At 35.7% G+C, this 20885-nt stretch overlaps 1 protein-coding gene across 3 annotated transcripts in view; it reads right to left on the bottom strand.

Annotated features, from left to right (window-relative positions):
* Window positions 1-20885, bottom strand: part of LOC143681402 (protocadherin-9-like) — a 616391-nt gene that overhangs the window by 353533 nt on the left and 241973 nt on the right. For 2 of the 3 annotated variants that reach the window (XM_077158401.1, XM_077158402.1), the window contains one exon: window positions 9274-9475. In XM_077158401.1, the coding sequence (XP_077014516.1) occupies window positions 9274-9475 (202 nt within the window). The remainder of the gene's footprint in view (window positions 1-9273; window positions 9476-20885) is intronic. The other variant, XM_077158403.1, reaches the window with a different exon arrangement.

Below are 20885 nucleotides of genomic sequence, written 5' to 3' on the forward strand. Positions count from 1 at the left end.
GTGTCATCCTCTACTTTGAAATTCCTATAGATGTCATACAAGCAAAAGTGGGCTGAGGTTTATGGTTATTGACTTTATTGATAAATTAAAATAGGCAGTTTTGATATACTCTTTTTTTTATGATACTCAAAAAGAAACAAACTTCATCACCAATGGAGTTTTCTAGTGGGCACAGACTCATCACTCTAAAAATTGATAGAAGAATCAAGTTTTGTCTTCTATTTCCTGTAATAGTTTTACCACGTTTTTTCAAAACCACGTTATTGCAAAAAGAATAATTCCTTTGTCTCTCATTTCTGTTTCCATCCACTGTAAAATAGATGCCACACTGATAGAACCGTGTGTGATTACTTTAGTAACAAACACAAATGCCATTTCATGTGACTATTTGGTCAAATAATTTTGAGATACTGATAATATATTTTTTGCATGCAAATATTTTACTGTATTCATTATATGGGAAGATGAGCCAGAGTGTAGAAGAGTAAAGAAGCGCTGAGTTATTTTTCATAGTTCTAATCTTAATTTGGAGATTATTTTTTTGGTTATTATTGACACATGAAACATGATAAAGGAATTGTGTCTTTGAGGGAAAATACTGAGGAAAATAATGGGATTCCCCAGATCAGACAGTAAAATATTCAATCATCATGTTCTGGAAGGATAGCGAGGGATGGAAGTGGTAGGAATAGAGAGGAGAGGCCTAAATCATGCTTATCGGGCAGAATCAGAGAACCTGGGGGTTAGGAATAAAGAGACCTTGAGGCTAGACTCCAAGGAGAAATCCCAGGAAGCAGGAAGATCCCAGAAAATTTTGGGCTGCACTGCACATTTAGACAGAGGAGTCCAGACACAGTCTCACAGAAACTCCTTTGCCCTCCCATGTTGTGGAGGTAACAGCAGTATTACCTTCAGGAGGACAGCAGGGGAACTGGAATAAAGGCTATCTCTGTAAGACCCATGGGGACCAGATGAGACACTGGGCATGAAGTGGAAATCTAAATAAACAGATGACCTAGGGACCATAGCATCCCAATTTCCCGCCATGATATAAGCCACATGGAATGAAGTTTTTGCCCTACCAATGAAAAGGGATTTTGAAAGAAAAAGTAAAGAAAAAGTGAAAGTTTTATTTCCTGCACAAATATGAATAAAAGATGCATCCTTCATATACTACAGACACCTCTCTATTTTACTAATATTATGTAAAAATACCATCAATTATTGCTTGATAGGTAATGTTTATTTCATTTGCTTTTGTATTATGTATAAAGACCTTTATCATTGACTTATTTTTTCAAAACTCAATAGTTTGATATGACACTCAATAATGAAAAACTATGAAACAATGTAAAGAATAATGTAGATCAATGACAACATTGTATGTGTGTACGTGTGTGCATGTGCATTAAGATTCAATACCCTAGACTTTCGGGTCAAGATGGCAGCTTAACAACGTGTGCATTTTAGTTCGTCCTCCAGAACAACTACTAAATAACCAGAACAGTACAGAATAGCTCCCGGAGCCACGATAGTGACCAGACACACAGCATACCCCAGTCTGGACCAGCTGGACCGGCTGCAAGCATGCCCAGAACTGTGAATTCCCAAAGCTGCGGTGGCCAGCGCCCCTCCCTGACAGGCCGCTTCCCAGAGGGGAAAGGAAAGGACTTTACCAGCAGCAGGGACTGGGCACAATCAAACACCAATTGTGGAACTAATTAACAAATTTTGACTACTAAAAATAGGCCCCCAGCTTAGGTGAACCTGATCAAAGCAGAGGTTGCTCATTTTTGCCCCGGCACAAAGGGGGCAGGACTGACAGAAAAAGGAGAAAAAAAACAAGAAGGAAACAGAGGTTTTTGTGGCTGTGTATCTACAAAGGCTTGACTGCCTCTGGATACAGCGGCAGGACTTTTCAGGCTGCAACGACCCCAGGCATAGGCAGAAGTGAGCTCTTTTGGGGGCTTATCTGGAGCTTGTGCCTTCCCCAGGGGAGGGGTGAAGCCTCACTCAAGTGGAATCCTTCCATCAAGGAATTCAGACACCAGGGCTTGGTAATTTGAAGCCATTAAAACCAGCCTACAACCTCTCCTCTGTCTTCACCACGCCCCCAGCAGGGAGAGTCTGCCAAAGTTAAAGGTACTGCATCATCTTATGCTGGTGGGACCTGCAGTCAGACAAGCGCCACATACTGGTTAGGATAAGAAAAACAGAGTCCAGAGACTTCACAGGAAAGTCTTTCAACCTGCTGGGTCTCACCCTCAGGGAAAACTGACACAGGTGACTTTTTTCTCCTGATAGGAGGCCAGTTTGGTCTGGGAAAATCTGGCTGGGGTCTATAATTTCTAAGTAGACCCTCCTAAGTGTGTGTGGGGGAAAGGCACCACACAAGCAGGGCAAGAAACAAGAAAACAAGAACTGAAAAATTCTCCTCTGTTAAACAAAACTTAAGCTAAAGGTCCAGATACAGCTGAATGGGATGTCAAAGAACAGATAGCAACAAATTCATCCAGCAAGAAAAAAGAAGTGAAGATAAGTGAAAGCAATCTCCAGAAAAAACTAATTAATGTAATTAAATGCCTAGACGCCAGCAAAAAACAACAAATCACACTAGGAAAATTGAAGATATGGCCCAGTCAAAGGAACAAACCAACAATTCAAATGAAATACAGGAGCTGAAATAATTAATTCAGAATGTACGATCAGACATGGAAAACCACATCAAAAACCAAATCAATGAATTGAGGGAGGATATAAAGAAGGCAAGGAAAGAACAAAAAGAAGAAACTGAAAGTCTGAAAAAACAAATCACAGAACTTATGGGAATGAAAGACATAGTAGAAGAGATGAAAAAAACATTGGAAACCTACAATGGTAGATTTCGAGAGACAGAACATAGGATTTCTGAACTGGGGGATGGAACATCTGAAATCCGACAAGAAACAGAAACTATAGGAAAAAAAATGGAAAAATATGAGCAGGGATTCAGAGAATTGAAAGGCAATATGAAGCACACAAATATATGTGTTGTGGGTGTCCAGGAGGAGAAGAGAAGGGAAAAGGAGGAGAAAAACTAATGGAGGAAATTATCACTGAAAATTTTCCAACTCTTATGAAAGACTTAAAACTACAGATCCAAGAAGTGCAGTGTACCCCAAAGAGAATAGATCCAAATAGATATTTAATAATCAGAATGTTAGAGGTCAAAGAGAAAGAGAGAATCTTGAAAGCAGCAAGAGAAAAGCAATCCATCACATACAAGGGAAACCCAATATGACTATGCACAGATCTCTCAGCAGAAACCATGGAGGCGAGAAGACAGTGGGATAATATATTTAAATTATTAAAAGAGAAAAACTGCCAACCAAGAATTCTATATCCAGCAAAATTGTCCTTCAAAAATGAGGGAGAAATTAAAACATTTTCAGACAAAAAATCACTGAGAGAATTTGTGACCAAGAGACCAGCTCTGCAAGAAATACTAAAGGGAACACTAGAAACAGATATGAAGACAGAAGAGAGAGGTGTGGAGAAGAGTGTAGAAAGGAAGACTATGAGTAAAGGTAAAAAGAAGGAAAATTAGATATGACATATAAAATCCAGAAGGCAAAACAGTAGAAGAAAGTACTACCCATGCAGTAATAACACTGAATGTTAATGGATTAAACTCTCCAATCAAAAGACATAGTCTGGCAGAATGGATTAAAAAAACAGGACCCATCTATATGCTGTCTCTACTCAAAGGATATGAGGCCAAGGACACAAATGGGCATTTACACACCAACGTTTATAGTAGCATTATTAACAATTACCAAGAGATGGAAACAGCCAAAATGTCCATCAATGCACCGGTGGCTAAAAAAACTGTGACATTTACATAAGATGGAATATTATGCAGCTGGAAGACAGAATAAAGTTATGAAGTATATAACAACATGAATGGACCTTAAGGTCATTATGCTGAGTGTGATTAGCCATAAACAAAAGGACAAATACTGTATGGCCTCACTGATATGAACTGACATTAGTGAATAAACTTGGAATATTTCCTTGGTAACAGAGACCATCAGGAGATAGATATAGGGTAAGATATTGGGTAATTGGAGCTGAAGGGATACAGATTGTGCAACAGGACTGAATATAAAAACTCAGAAATGAACAGCACAACACTACCTAACTGTAATACAATTATGTTAAAACACTGAATGAAGCTGCATATGAGAATGATAGAGGGAGGAGGGCTGGGGCATAAATGAAATCACAAAGAAAGATAGATGATAAAGATTGAGATGGTGTAACCTAGGAATGCCTAGAGTGTATAATGATAGTGACTACATGTACAAATTTAAAAAATGTTTTTGCATGAAGAAGAACAAAAGAATGTTATTACTGCAGTGCGCTGAAAATAGATGGTACTTAATATTTTAAAATTTCAACTAATGTGTGAGACTAAAGCAAAAAATGTTTATTTGGTACAAATTTATACTTTGACTAGTGCATTTCCTAAAATAACTTATGTAGATAGCTTGGTTGAACAACATAAGTGCATGGAACCTTGGGTAAGACATGAGATTGTTGGTTTGCCCCAATGAATCCCAGAGTGATTTGATCAGTGAGTGGAAAAGTATTTGCAAAGTCCCCTTCGGGGAATGGTGAGAATGGGGGAAAACTCAACTTCCCCAAGTTGAATTCTTGATATTCTCACAAGCAGTGTGGACAACCAAAGCTATAGGCTGAGCCTCCAGGCTTGGGGTTTGTTCATATGAAACTTAACTCCACAGGGCATAGCTCAAGCCTACTTAAAATTAAGCCTAAGAGTCACCCCCAAGAGAACCTCTTTTGTTGCTCAGATGTGGCCTCTCTCTCCAGCCAACACAGGAAGCAGACTCACCACCCTCCCCCTGTCTACGTGGGACATGACTACCAGGGGTGTGGATCTTCCTGGTAGCGTGGGACAGAAATCCCAGAATGAGCTGAGATTCAGCATCAAGGGATTGAGAAAAACTCTAGAATGAGCTAAGACCCAGCATCAAGGGATTGAGAAAATCTTCTCGACCAAAAGGGGCAAGAGTGAAATGAGACAAAGTGCCAATGGCTGAGAGATTCCAAACAGAGTCGAGAGGTTATCCTGGAGGTTATTCTTATGCATTAATAGATATCACCTTGTTATCCAGAATGTAATGGAGAGGCTGGAGGGAACTGCCTGAAAATGTAGAGCTGTGTTCCAGTAACCATGTTTCTTGATGATGGTCGTATAATGATAAAGCTTTCACAATGTGACTGTGTGATTGTGAAAACCTTGTGTCTGATGTTCCTTTTATCTACCTTGTCAACAGATGAGAGGAACATATGGAATAAAAATAAATAATAGGGGGAACAAATATTAAAATAGATTTAGTTTGAAATGCTAGTGATCAATGAAAGGGATCAGTAAGGGGTATGGCCCGTAAATTTTTTTTTTTCTGTTTGTTATATTTTTCTGTTGTCTTTTTATCACTTTTTCTGAATTGATGCTAATGTTCTGGGAAATGATCATGATGATGAATATGCAACTATGTGATGATATTGTGAATTGCTGAGTGTATGTGTTGGGAATGTTTGTTTCTTGTAATTTTTTTTAATTAATAAAAAATGAAAAAAAAAAAGATGCGATACCCTATACTGAAGTCTAAACATTCAAAAACTTCCTCACATGAAACCATCTGTATTAACTTCTTTGGAAAAAAGTGCATAATAAAAAATCTTACTATCATTTTACTAGTAGTGTGCAATGAAATGTATATTTTTTCAATCAGAAGCATTACATTTGTATAAAACAGGAATCCATGTAGGTGCAATACACAATACTTAGTCACTCTACAGATAACATTGATATTTGATTTGTAGATCACTTATCACAATACCATGATCAAGGATTATTGACTACTGATAGAAACCCCCACTGAAGACAAAGGAGACAGTTGAGACCTAAACAGCAAGATTTTTGCTAGTGAAGGTTATTTCTTCAATTATATCATATTTCACTTAATAAATTCCTCAAAGTTAATTACAAAAAAATGTGGCTTCAAATTTAATGATAATATATCACAATAATATCCTAATATAAATGAACGTTTAGTTATGAATCTCTTAATATTTCTATTTAAATGAATTGCTCTAGACATTTACAAAAGAGGTTATAATTCGAAGTCCCATTAAATTTCAACAGAATGCTTAGCCTCTAGAGGCCCCCAGGGCTGCTCCTTTCTTTATCTTTCCTTCTTACTTTGCAATGACTCACTACCAAGGATGACTGCTCTGATTTAAAGACAGTTTACTTGCCATTATTGGCCTGGAGGAAGTTACCGTGTTGAGTTCAATGTTAAAGAGAAGATGCATTATCATACCTTGAGTATCATGGGATAGGGTTGGTGAAAACTTTGGGGCTGCTTACAACAGGTTTGAAGGACTTTTTCTCTACTTTAGAGATCCTTCTATTTTCTCCCATTTGGCAGCTGGTCCAGTGCTACTACTCAAGTGTAAGAGGTCACTGGGTGAGAGTTGTACCCTACTTGCCATAGTTCTGGCCTGAGAAGGATTGTATTGGGCAACCGAGAGAAGGAAAACCTTAAAATTGGGCAAAATGCTCTCTCTCTTTTTTCTTCTCTATCATTGGGAAACTCAAAGGTAGCCTTTCTCAAGTGTCAGCTTGGGAGAAAGCAGAGGAATTTTGGTAAAATTGTCTCTAGCCTAAAAAGACTTACTTGTCTACTTGCTCTAGAGGTCAACTCATCAACCATCAACACAATATTAATTTTACCCTGTCTTTTTTTCTCATCTTCTCTCTTTGAACATATACTTCCTTTAGGAACATTAAAGGGAATGACTGTTAGTCTGGTATCTGATTACAGTATTCAAAGTATCCTTGACTCTCCTGATACAATGAACAAGCAAACAAATAAAATTCAGTATCAATAATGCATTCATGTATTTGCCTTGAATTTAGAATTTACTGTTTCTAAAAATTAAACTATATGACATATGCTATACCTTTTATAAACTATATAGTTAAATGAACTTTGTCACCTAAGGCTAAGATTTATTATTCTCTAAATATGGCTTAATAATGTGTTATTCTTTAAGAGAGTCAACAGATGAATTCTTCATTTATGTGTAATTACCATAAAGTAAATTGTTTCTATGATAGTAAAGGTATGAACATGATTTTATTATCATATTTCTATATTCAGATACTTCTCAATTAGCTCCAGTAGACCACAGACGTATAATCACATAAGGAAAGAATATCTATAACTATTCTTTAGCCATATAGGTTTACAGCCTAAAAGTGCCTCTGATTTCTAGTTGAATATTTTTAAATCTCTAATTTAATTCATTAACTAGAAAATCACCCATGTGTTCATTAGTTTCTGAAGCTCACCCGATAATTTCACTACCCTCTGACATTTTTCCATACGCATCTAAAGTATCTCAGAATTCTGCCTAAAAATTCCTGACACACTGCTTTAAGCTAATTGTATAAAATCATACATATTACAAATTCTTGGCAGATATTTCTGTAAAATATCTTTGTTAAACTCTATAGACAAATCCTACATAAATGTGTACCTGTATCTTCAATTGGGAGTTCTTCCTGTCTTTGTTATATCTGAAGTTCCAAGACCAGAAAAGCCAACCACTTCCACTTCACACATTCTTGGAGAAGTAGTCAAGAATCAATTTTGAGGTACTTACCTGAGTGCCAATAAGAAATATTGTTTAATTGGAAGAGAGAAGGTCAGACACTGGGAAAAGTGTTTGGGAAGAGCTCCTTAAATGGATTAAGCTAGGATATCAAAAGGTCAAAGAACTAGTTGGTCAGGTCTACCAAATTCAACATGAAGAGAAACTGACTCTTGGAAAATGTTATGCCTTTCTGGAATACGTGAAGTCAAAAAGATGCGTATATGTTTTCCTTTGGCCAAGATGTAAGGTCAAGAAGGAGAGTCAGAAGGCATGAACTTTGTTTGCATGGTGCCTCTAAGATAGCCTGTAGTGAATGGAAGATCTCCAGAGAAAGAACACACAGATATAATGCCACATGCAAACTACCTGTCTATGAGAAGAGACTCCCCAATCTGAGATCTGCAGAGATGGAGGTGAGTCTGGGGCAAGTACACTCAACCCTAAAAAGGCACCCACAACCCTAAATAAAAAAGAACTTAAAATACTGGTGATCAGAGCACACTAACTGTGAATTATCACACCAGGACTAGCTAGGAACATCAGCATTCCCATTCCAGCTCTGGGAATGTCAGAGACATTAATGATTGAGCAGTAGGATAAAAGCAATCATAAATTAGGAAGAAGGCATCATATGCCTGTTTCCCATTAAAGGCAACCCATCAGAAGGAGGTCCACAATGAGTTAGGAAAATTTTTAACTTAAATAAAATAGAAATTATGGTTATTAATCTACAATGATATAATGATTATTGACTCAAAATTTAAACATTTTTAGTAGATGTGAACTAGCCAGTGATTTTTTTTTTTTTTTTTAAAGCATGAGAAGAAAAGATTTGGTGCTTGCTCCAAAATTTCCTTCAAGGGCCAAGGTGTATATGGAAGGGGCAGTGATTTCCAAAGTGGTGCGTGAGTCTGAGGAGAATAAAAGATTTTGCCCATTATATCCCACTCATCCCATCTGTTTAATATACTGGTTACAAACCAACCATTCAAAATTGAAATAGGACAAATAAGACAAAAAATAACAACAACAAAAAAATCTTTATCCGCCCCCTTTCTCCCATACTTCAATCATTATTTAATCTTTATTTTGTTTCTTGGAAAATAGCAAAAACAGTTGCAACAGGACGATTTCTACACTCCACAGAACAATTTTGTATGTATATATACACACACACATATATATGTGTAAATATATTCTTATTCTTCAATGACTAAACTCCACTTTAATTGCATTTTGGCAATTCTAAGACGAGCGCATTCACATTTTATCATCTTTAGCTTTGACATCAGGATGCCTTGCAACAAACGACTTCTTTCAACTATAGTTCTAGAACTTTCCTTCTCTTGAATCATAAATAATGATGCACTGCACAATTTAACAACGAACACATCAAGCACGTTACATTGAATCTATTGCAAAAGATCAAACAACAGCCACAGTGGAACAACCAAAGGTTTACTCATTTGCTCCCCAGGATGACTGTTCAAAGCACAAAAGAAAACCAGAACAACTCCAAACTGTCAAGATTTTGAAGGGACTCACCAGAGTTGGGGTCAGAGTTGCCGTCTGCCTCAGTCCTCTTGTCCGGAGAGGCCTGGTCGTAGAACTCGTCCTGCGGCTGAACCAGAGGAAGAGGGTGTGAGATCAGGGTTCCACTACCCACCGGCTCGTGGTCTCCTAGACCACTGTCACTGCAGCTTTCCTGGGAGCCGTCGGGAAGGTGAAACGTAACGCGCCGCTGCGACTACAAAGAAGACCACAGGACACGCTGATTAACACTCCCCCCAGTCAAACAGGCATGGCGGAATGCAAAATCTACAAACATCTTTCAACAACCGATACAATGTAAAAGCAAAGCAAACAAAAACCCCCAAAGCTAGCAACAACCTTCATACATTTGCTATTTACTGTGTAAAGTCCCACTAGCAAAATGCCAGAAGGAATCTCCTTCTCGTATATTTCAGGAGAAAAACTACTTTTAAGTCTTTGAAAAAAAAAAAAAAAAAGAACAAAAGAGAGAACAACATATTAGTCGACAAAATTACAGAAAAATAAATAAATAAGCAGAAATGGGCAAACATGTTTGTTACATAGATCTGAATAAATGCTTATTTAAGGAGAGATTCTGTATCTTTTGAATGAGGAACGCACTACTTACTGGATGGTTTTAAGATAACTTTTGCAAATGAGTAAATTTCTTACACTATTGCCTGTTATGTTTAAAGAGCAACTTACATATTTGGATGTTTTTAAACCAATGCTCGAGCAATGAATTAAAATTGTTTTAGATAATCAAGCTCCAGGCAATTACTATTGATATAAGTGAGGAAAAGACTCTTTTTATAATAGAAATTAATTTAGTAAGTCATTATGCAGTATTGCTCACTGGCCTACCAGTCATAGACTATAACAAGTCCCAGCTGAACTAAGTTTGGAGTATGATTTTGTCATCTTAGTTGCACAATGTGTATTCAGGTACTAGAATAAATTTTGGAGTTTTAACAAAATAAACTTGTGCATTTTAGCACAGACAGCTGTTTAATACTCTTGCCTAATGTCCTTTCAGCTGATATAATTCATGAAATACGGGAATATTTACAGCTATGTAGGAAGTTCTAGGACCTAGTGAATTGTACGACAGTAGTAAATTTGTGCTATATGTCTGTCTGGCTGCCTAGGTTTTTTTTCTGGTTTAACATCCCAAGCCCCTAAAAAATCATGCCACATGTGAACAGTTTATCCAATCTAAAAAAGTATAAATATACTATCAGATATGATATATAAAACATGAATATATACTATAAAATGGAATGGTATTATAGGAACAAATATTTAAATTTCTCAAGAGATGATGTATAGATTATATCTATTTCAAATGTGACAAAAGGGCATAAATGAAAATTCTTCTGCTCTATAAATACATTTTCATAGACTGACAATAGAACATAGCCTATTTTGTGTGAATCACTAGTATAAATCTAGCTCAGAGTCCTAACGGAGAAGAGCTGATACCTCTTTTTCACTTTTCAATGACCTGTGTAAAGCTGCTTGATAGTTCGGTACGTTTTTAATGAACTGATGCTGGCATCACATAAACTGCAATCATAAATGGCACTAATTGAGTCCATTGTCGCACATTTCACCTTCATGCACTAGTAACACAGTCGCGTCATTTCCGCCTTAATAGGGTTTGAAATGTGCCTAGGTAAGTGCTATACGATAGGCAAGCCGAACTTGCATTTTAATATTTGATAAGTATCCCTCATTATATAAGGAAAATTATTCAATCACTTTTAGTTATTATAGTCAAATTAACTCTTTGGGGGAAAACTGATAACACATATATTTTCGGTTTCTGTTTCAATATGCCCTCAATTTGTTAGTATGCTTTTCTGATAAAGAAAGTATAAAGGGCAATGGCTATGGTTTTCCATTACACATAATGGTCAAACAGAAATTTATACATATGAATGTCTTTAAAAGTGACTGGTCTAACAATAAAGCCCTTAATTATAGTCATTAAAGTATCTTTGGTGTTTTCTCTAGAGGAACCTCTCATTTAGAGCTCAGGAGAATAAAAGGAAGTCAAGACATAGAAGTAATACAATGAAACAGATGATTATAGGGCCTTTATAAAAGCATTTCCAGAAGCCTCATAAGCCATATATGTTTCATAAGCAGAAGTAAAAAAGGAAAATTATCTGTGCCTGTGATATCTTCTAAACCTAATTAATGAGGATTAATTACAAAAAATCTTTTCATTTCAACTGAGAAATATCCAAATACTCAATATAATTATGCCTTAATCCAGCAATTTTTCAGAGTAGGGTCACCAGAATAAATATTTATTGAACATCTACTATACACTTAGTACAATAATTACTGTAGGAATGCTATTAAAAGAATTTTTCTCTCAAAACCAAAGACAGCTTAATAGAACCCATCTCACATATACTACACTGTGATTTTTTTAATACCTTATAATTGAAAATGAGACAAGATGTAAATTTAGTGTTATTGATTTGTAAAGAGACACTAAATTAGAATGATACAATGTTTAAAATACTTATGGAAACTACTTATGGCTTAAGGAAATATTTCAAAATTAATTTGACTCAAAGATGTTTAAGTTGTAAATGTCAAAATTGTGTACAATTGATCACTCTGGTAGGGGGTGGGAGGGGGTGATAAATACAAAACTGGAATACAGATATTGTGGTATAAAGGAAAATGATCAAGCAAAGAAATCTTTACCATCATAATGATTGATCCAAATAGAAGAATATCTGAAAAATGTCAGTGTAGATACAAAGAGAGGATTTGAATAAATTAAAATGCAGGAGGAAGATCAGTGAGATATTAAGAAACTAGTTGTGGGTATCATCAAGGTTAAGCTGAAGAGAACCAGGTGAGGAGCTAGCAGCAGACGAGGAGCCTGTCAGCCCTAGCTCTTCAGAGACTGACCAAGGCAAAGTCCTTTATCTTTTTGAACAAGTACCAGGCTTTCCAAAATGGAGAAAATAAGGTCTCCCCCAGGGGACTGTTGTAAGGCTCAAAACAGATAAAACAATAAGTGTTCTTGGTAGATAATATATGAAACAGAGTGGGTATGTAATAAAAGCTGTAATTCTTGAAACCTATAGCAACATGTTTTCTTTCTAAACTTTGGGTCTATCACTGCTTGGTTAGCTTTAAAGATGTGATTCTTCAATCCAGAAAAAGTATTGCTCATTCAGAAGAGAAATGCTGAAAGCAGAGACCTCGGTGTGCTCTGCAATATGACAGGAGACATGTCAGCTCTGGGTCTCCTCTGAGGTGAAGCTGTCCTTAGGTAGGAGTATGAGGTGGGGAAGATTGATAGTCTAGAATACATGGCTTCTCCTCAAAGAAAGTGAAGGTTTTCCCATTATCTGTACAAGAAACCTATAGTTGCTAATGTATCTGGGAGAGAAGAGAAAAGAGGGAAAACTTTTTACTGACTGCCTCTAGGATTTTGCTTCTTGGCTTATCATCATGGAAAAATGTCCAATCTGGGTAATGAATGTCATCAAACTGCCTGACTGAACTGGGACAACAGATGTTATCATAGGATCGATTTAGACTTTCTAGAGCCTGGGCACTTATATTTCCTGTCCTGAATCTATTTCTTACCCATCCCATTTTTCTCCCCATGGGAAACAGTATTATTATTGGCTCTGTCTGGTTAATGGTTTGAAAGTCACTTTTGTTTATCTGATGTATCATTGACAGGTTACTTCCAGGTCCCGGCTGCCCTGAGAAGCTGTAAGATAGAAACAACTAACTACTATGGCTGCTTCAAATTATTTTCTGACAGGGCTGCTGATAGGAATTCTTACTGGCTGAACTTTTCATCCAAGACTCTACATTCTATACAAACATAAAGAGCCATACATACCAATATGGGTATGTGCAGGTGCCTGCACACCTAAAGGTACAACACTGGTTGGATTTGAGAAGCATCAAGTACTTTTCTAACATTTTTTCTTGCAGGTTAGTTGAAAGGGAAAAGAGAAGAAAAAGTCAAAGATGCCCACGGAAGATATATACGCTCCCACAATGGGCAATGTTCTTGAAAAGTTACTGAAACAATAAATCACGTAGTATTTGCAAAGTCCCTTGGGGGAATGGTGAGAAAGGGGGAAAATTTAACTTCCCCAAATGGAGAATCTTTGATATTCTCACAAGCAGTGGGGACAACGAAAGCAATAGGCTGAGTCCCCAATCTTGGGGTTTGTTCATAGCCCACAAAGGATAGGCTAAGCCTACTTAATATTAGGCCTAAGAGTCACCCCCAAGAAAACCTCTTCTGTTGCTCAGATGTGGCCTCTATATCTCTCAGCCAACACGACAAGCAAACTCACGGCCTTCCCCCTTTCTATGTGGGACATGACTCCCAGGGGTGTGGACCTTCCTGGCAACATGGGACAGAAATCCTAGAATGAGCTGGGACTCAGCACCAAGGGACTGAGAAAACCTTCTCGACCAAAAGGGGGAAGAGAGAAATGAGACAATATAAAAGTGCCCATGGCTGAGAGATTCCAAACAGAGTCCAGAGGTTATCCTGGAGGTTATTCTTATGCATTAAATAGATATCATGTTTTTAGTTAAGGCATAACAGAGAGGCTGGAGGGGACTGCCTGAAAATGTAGAGCTGTGTTCCAGTAGTCATGTTTCTTGAAGGTGATTGTATAATGATACAGCTTTCGCAGTATGACTGTGTGACTGTGAAAACCTTGTGTCTGCTGCTTCTTTTATCTACCTTATGGACAGACTAGTAAAACATAAGGATTAAAAATAAATAAATAATAAAGGAACAAATGTTAAAATAAATTTAGTAGATTGAAATGCTAGTGATCAATGAAAGGGAGGGGTAAGGGGTATAGTATGTATGAATTTTTTCTGTTTTCTTTTTATTTCCTTTTTCTGAATTGATGCAAATGTTCTAAGAAATGATCACAATGATGAATATACAACTATGTGATAAAAAAAGAATGTTCATATTGTATGTTGGTTTTATTAATAAAAATTTTAAAAATTAAAAGAAAATGAATCACCTAAGGAATCCTGATAATTGTTTCTCCTGTGTATTTTTTACAAGTATGGAATATTCTTCCCAAATGATTCACAACTAAGCCTACAATTCTAGTCCCATTAATCCAGAGGAATTGTCACTTACAAAGATTCAGTAGTAGGGTTCATTGTGTCTTTGTATAAAATGGTAAAAAGTAGAAAAAAGTGAAATATCTAATAGGTGATTAATTTAATTTGCAATACCATATATTTGAATGTTACACAGCAATTGAAATTATGTTAATATTTTTCAATATGGGAAATGTTTATAAACTTTTGCAAATGTAAAACTAGGTTAATAAAGATTTTGCTGAGTAGAATTATATATTGGTTTGTATCTGCATGTGAATACGCATATCCTATGATCTTAACGTGCATACACCAAGTAACAGATGCAGTGGTATATGGTGCTGGAATTACAGCATTTGAAAATTGAAAATTGGCTTTTAATAATTGGCTCATTGCTGGATTCATGTTATTATTATTATTATTTTGGCTACTCTAAAATTTATATGCATTATCTTTGAAATAATTAAACATATTCTGTTAGTAGCTTAGGCATCTTTTACCAAGAATAAAGAATAGTTTTGAAGAAAAAGAGTACGTAATTTATAGGAAATATTATCTAATTTATAGAAAATTAGAGCACAGCAAGAAAACAGAACTTTCCAGAAGACAGTAGATGAGCCTTCCCTTGAGCTAAGGAATGCCAAGCATTCGTCCTCTCCCATCTGTTCTTCTCACTTCCCTTCTATACTTTCTTTACATACCTTTTTAATCCTTGCATTCTCCTCAAATAACAAAATAATAACAGGAATCCAGCAATAAGCCAATTATTACAAGTCAAACTAATTTTCCAGTAATAATTGACATTTACAATTATCCTGTGGAAAATTATAAATTGGTGTTGTAGAAATAGGAAACTATTTAAATTTAGACTCATTTAAACTAGATTCTATCTGTAGATGTTTATTTAAGTATATTTTTGAAGGAATATTCCTAATTCTCATTTAGTTCCTTTAATCAAGTTTAGAAATAAAATACAATCTCTTTATATGCATTATGTAGCTAAAAATATATCATTTATCTAATTTATCTATTTCTAAACAGTATACACAGATACACACATATATCTATCAGATATTACTTATAATGAGGTCTAAGACAAAAGAATATTAACATTCCATATGTGAATTTCAGTTTGCTTTATCACAGTATTCAATCCAATAAAGAGATGTTTTTCTTTTATTGGAAATAATATTTTCATATAATCTCTCCTCAAAGTAGCAAAGGAAACCATCCTGAAATGGGGGGGATAATCAAAAGCTGGAAACTACAATTTAATACAAAATTTTTCTTATAAGAGCAATGAAAGATACTTTTATCTTTCTTTTTTTCTAAGAGGACCTAATTCAATTGAAATATTTTTAAATACCATTCTTGACTGGTATTTAAAAATAGGGAAAGGGCATAAAAAGACAAAAGTACACACTTTTGATTACCAAAATTAATTCAACCCTATATTAAATTCCCAGGATAGCTTCTTGCCACCTAAACACATACTTCTTCTTAATAAAATCCAGAATCAGGCAAACCCAACATGGTTTAGAAAGATAAGTAAATTTGGTTTAGAAAGTAATTTATGGTTATATTTTAATTTGATATGTCTCCGTGTAGATGTAGGCTCAATCTAAGAGTAAACTGATACCAACATGCACACGTTCTCTTTATTCACATTTGAAAGATGAGAAGCAAAGTGTTAAATCTTAAATTATTTCTGGATTTGTGATTTAGGAAATGTACTAGTAGCTTAGGCATCTTTTACCAAGAAAAAGAAATTGTTTTGAAGGAAAAAAATTATAAGGGAATTTTCTACTGGTGATAAATAAATCTGTTGAGCACAGAATTCTTTTATAGAGAGCCATTTTAATATTTGTAGCTGGAAAATTGAGATAATTTCCTATCCTATTACTGGAAGTACCCAGGTTAAAACGGTTCTGCGAATGTAATTTTTTAATTTTTTTTGAGCTGGAAATTATTTATTTAGAGATATTCTATTTCAACATGAACTATTTTTTTTCAGCTGAGGAAATAAGGCAAAGTTACCTATCTCTATAGGTTGTGGTGATAGAACCTAAACCCACATTCTGATTTCCAGTATAAGCTATAACAGCACGACCCATTCATCCATTCATTTATCAGCTAATTATTGAGCTAGAGACCATTCTAGCTGCTATGAATATAATGGTGAACAAGACAGAAACCATAACCCACAGCTGTCTAAATAAATTCATCTATTCCAATTTAGAGTTTCATTGTTACTCGCTGTCACTTCTAAGAATGTTTCTAACCAGCTGCTGGGTCACTTCTTTGTAATGTGATTTCCTTCTAATTCTTGCAAACTATGCAGAGTTAGGCAAGGCCAGCACATGAATGAGAGGCCTTCATTGTATCAGTCAGCAATAACCTAGGTGGAAAAAGAAGGTGGTGAATATATGCTGTTCAAGTAGGCTATCCTTGAAATACAGAATCATTGTTCACTTTGCATGTCCTTGAGCAATTGTCTCCTCTCGGCAATTAGAAAAATATTCATCTCAAATAAGTTTTTTGTGAAATCCAAGGCAGCAAGTTTTGCTGAGAAAAAACACACATATTTAATATTTTAAGATTTTATAGATGAATATTCACTGAATGATGATTTACCCAGCATTGAACTAGGAAATCTAAAGGAGATGCAATAGAAGTGAAATATTACTGTCCGTCCTCCATAGATGCTTTCTTGTAGGAAAAGCTCTCTGTCTACTCTGCAAGAACTCAGGGAGGTTAGCCTCCCTGTTTTAGAAGTAGCAAAATGAAACATGATAGGATTCCACTAGCTGCCACCTGTACCTTCTTTCCTCTTTCAGTGTTTACATTTTGGAATAGTTGGAGATAAATGGGAAGGTTCAGATTGTGTTTAAGGAAGATGTGTAACAACTTCACTGATCATAGGTGATGAATGTAAGGTGTCAGCAACTTAAAAATTAATTTCTTGATACTTAGTGCTATGTACATTATTTAAAGGAGGACCACTGGGCATTTAAAATTAAGAGGGATTTGTAGGGGAAATGGGAAATGTGAGTCTGTTTTCCCCTCTACTTACTGCTCTTTTAACCAGTTTGCTATCTGCTGCTAAGCAACTGCTTCCTTCCAAGATAGAGCTGTCAGCTTTTGTTCTAACTTCACTACTCAATTGCGTGCTTAGTTTTGGAGCCTAGTTTTAACGTGTGTGGGAAACTCACTTTGACTTAACCTTTCTCTGTTGTCTTTAGTTTCAAAAACTTCTTTTTTTGGGAAATTACTTCCTTAAAATAAAGACATGTTTTTCTGTGCTTTATACAGAACATCAAATATCTCTTAGGACTGCCTAAATTTGTAAGACTCATGCTGATGAGCCATGTTGAAATTTCTAATATAATTTTTTTCATTTCCTTTTGAATTCAATATGATATGAGGTTAAGTTAGGTAGCATTTTTCTTCACATAAAGAGAAATTGGTAGCGTTAAGACACTTAAAGGAAAAGTATGCTCTTTATCCTTTCTATGGATATAACCCTTGTGTTTGAATTTAAATATTAAAAAAATAAACAAAAAACAGGAATCATCTCCCCATATCCTGTCCCCTGTGTGATGGTAGAGAAAGAGAAGATTTTTTAAATTAAATATTCTGTTTGGTATGAGGGCACTGCTCTACCCTTCAGCTGTCTCTGGGATCCAAGGCAAACGCGAGGGTAAAGAAATGTCAGAATCATTGGTTATTTTCTTTATTATATTCCTATTTAGTCTCTATCAGAAGCACCCTCAACCTATTTCTCACACTTAAATGTTGCCCAGTAGGAATAAAGTGCTTTATCTGAGCATACAAAACACAAAATGACTATATTAAATGGGAGCAGCTGCTTCTGAATCTGCAAGTAGAATTTTTACGTATATAAAGAATATGTACAGAAATAGGGATGAAACAACTACAAAAGCATTCTCGTCAATTCAGTTTTCTACGTAAACAGATGCATGTAACCTTTGTGATATTTCAAAAACAGATGCAAGGTTACCTTTATCATATTTCAAAAAATCAGCATACATAAGAGTTGTCATTATTTAAATAGAAATTACACTGAATTATCATTGTTATATACTTAGGTACATAGAGTTCACTGACACCAGATGTGGTTTTTTGCCAAAAGTGGGGCTTACTTTAGATAATGATAAATCACTGAAAAGTATGTGACAGACCTGTCTGTATTGATACGGAAAAAAAGTTTGATATGTGACATAGGGAATCAAGAATTTGTCTTAGCTACATTAAACATAATTAGCTAAAGCGGTAATGGAAATCTTCCTAGGAGTCCCTTCTTTTATTATTTTGCGAAACGAAATTAGATTCGTAAAACCCAAGTATGCCACTTTTTTGTTAGGTAGTATCTTCTACAAATAACCCCAATTGTATATTATAATTAACCTCAGGCCATGGCCAGTTGCCTCAGAAAAGAGTTTCAACAAACACGCACACACTCAAACTCACACGCGCACATAACTTAAACTTCCTCATGTATTGCTGAACAGGCACAAGATCATAATTACCTCCTAAGAATGAAAACTAGTAATTCAAGGCTTGAGAGGACAGATCATGCTTTTCCACGTTAAAGAATGAAACACAAATAGAGGGGTAAGAGAAGCAATCTGCATAAAGCCTGTAAGAAATACCATTACTGTACAATAAGGTTGCTTACAAGACCTCATGAAGGATTGCTAATTTGCACTTAAAATATGGTAAAACCTATTTCAAATGCTCTTCTGTCACACATTGCAGGGTGTTTTTTTTATTTACTTTGTGGCCTTTTATAGTGGAGTTTTAAGAAGAAACTGTTTTTTTGAAGCTGTGCAGCAGTAAGAAGCTCTTTGAACAAGCCCTGGCACATGTAATGGATATCTACCCATGACAGATCATGGGTCGCAATTAATATTGACACTTTAGTCTTGTCTTTGTCAGCCAAAAAAGGAAAAATGGCAATGGGAATGATGCTGTTGGAGGAAGAGACAGCTAGATGACCCTTAATTAGTTCAGAAGCCACCCAAATAGCTAGTCCTCACTGGCAGGCAGAGGAAAGGAATAACTTGCATGGAGAAGATGGATGGTTGGGCATATTTTACAAACACAGTTAAAGACCCAAGTTAGACTACAAGATAGGGAAGAGTGTGTACAGGCACAGAATATGTCAACGGCATCATTGGTCAAACATTGCTTTGTCTCTCCCAGGCTCTCCTCTAAACATGACATATGCTTGAGAAATGTTTGTCCAGAATGGAGGAAGGGTTTCTTTGGCCATATACAGCACAGGACAAAGAAACTGGCTTCCTTCGGATTTCATCTGGTCCCATCAGTAAACGATCTGCCAAGCTAAAGATATAATTAGATACATTGATTAGATAGAGTCATAAAGATAGATAATGATAACTAATCTATCCACTGAAAGACTGTATCTGTATTAATTACTAGATGAAAAAGTTTACTAAGAAATTCATTTATCTGTTCTTCGTAATTATATTGCAAAAGAAAATAGTATTATAAAAGTTAAGCATGTTCTAATACTCCCTTTTTAAAATTCTCCCAAAGCCATCTATGAAAATATCGATCACAGATGAAAAATTTGGATTAGGAATGTGTGATACTGAAGTCGTATCTCTTTTTCTCAGGGAATGTTAGGAACAAATTGAATGTGTTATTCATAAATGCATGCACGTACATTTGTGTGTATGTAAGTTTGCCTGCTTGTATATTATACACAAAAACACCAGTGCAGACACACAGCACGTATCTTAGAACATTCAATTGCCCTGTTCTTAGATTGAAATTGCCAAACGTATCATATCTGAGATCTTTGATTTATTCATTAATGCTGAAAATCAAAACTCTATTAATTGAATCGGAGGAAGCCTCACTTAATCTAAACAATTCAGATACCACAAGTTACACTCCCCAGTCACGACATGGTCATATTTAGTGCCATGTCATATATTGTCCTATCAGGTGCCTGAAAGATAGCTGTTTTGAAAATTAATGATATTTCATTAAGTGTAGAATTCATCGTACAAAACTGTAATGAGGCAGGGAAAATATTTTTTAAATAAACAGAAATTGAATCAGACACATTCTTTAAAACAAGCAGTGCTTAAGATTCTAAGCATTGTGGTAGTGATAGCACTGAATTATGAAGGACTTTGAAATATGTGGTTTTGAATTGTTTGCAGAGCTTGCATCACATTATTTTGCAAAGCTTTAAGGAGCCAGCTCTTTGCATTTTAAGGCCTGATTTTATTTTCTTGAAGCAGCTAAGAGACATTTGCAGTAGTGAATGAGAACATTTTAAAAAGAAGACGAGATTATAAAGTAGTAAGACATATTTTCCCCGTGGCTTCAAACTTCTCTTTGAAGATCATTACAAAAGAGGAGTTCCAAAATATTTTGCATAATGACAATATTTAAGGGAGATACAGAGGAGCAAAAAGCTGAAGGACAGTGCATGT

This window comes from Tamandua tetradactyla, chromosome 4 (genome assembly GCF_023851605.1).
Source record: "Tamandua tetradactyla isolate mTamTet1 chromosome 4, mTamTet1.pri, whole genome shotgun sequence".
Lineage (NCBI taxonomy): Eukaryota > Metazoa > Chordata > Mammalia > Pilosa > Myrmecophagidae > Tamandua > Tamandua tetradactyla.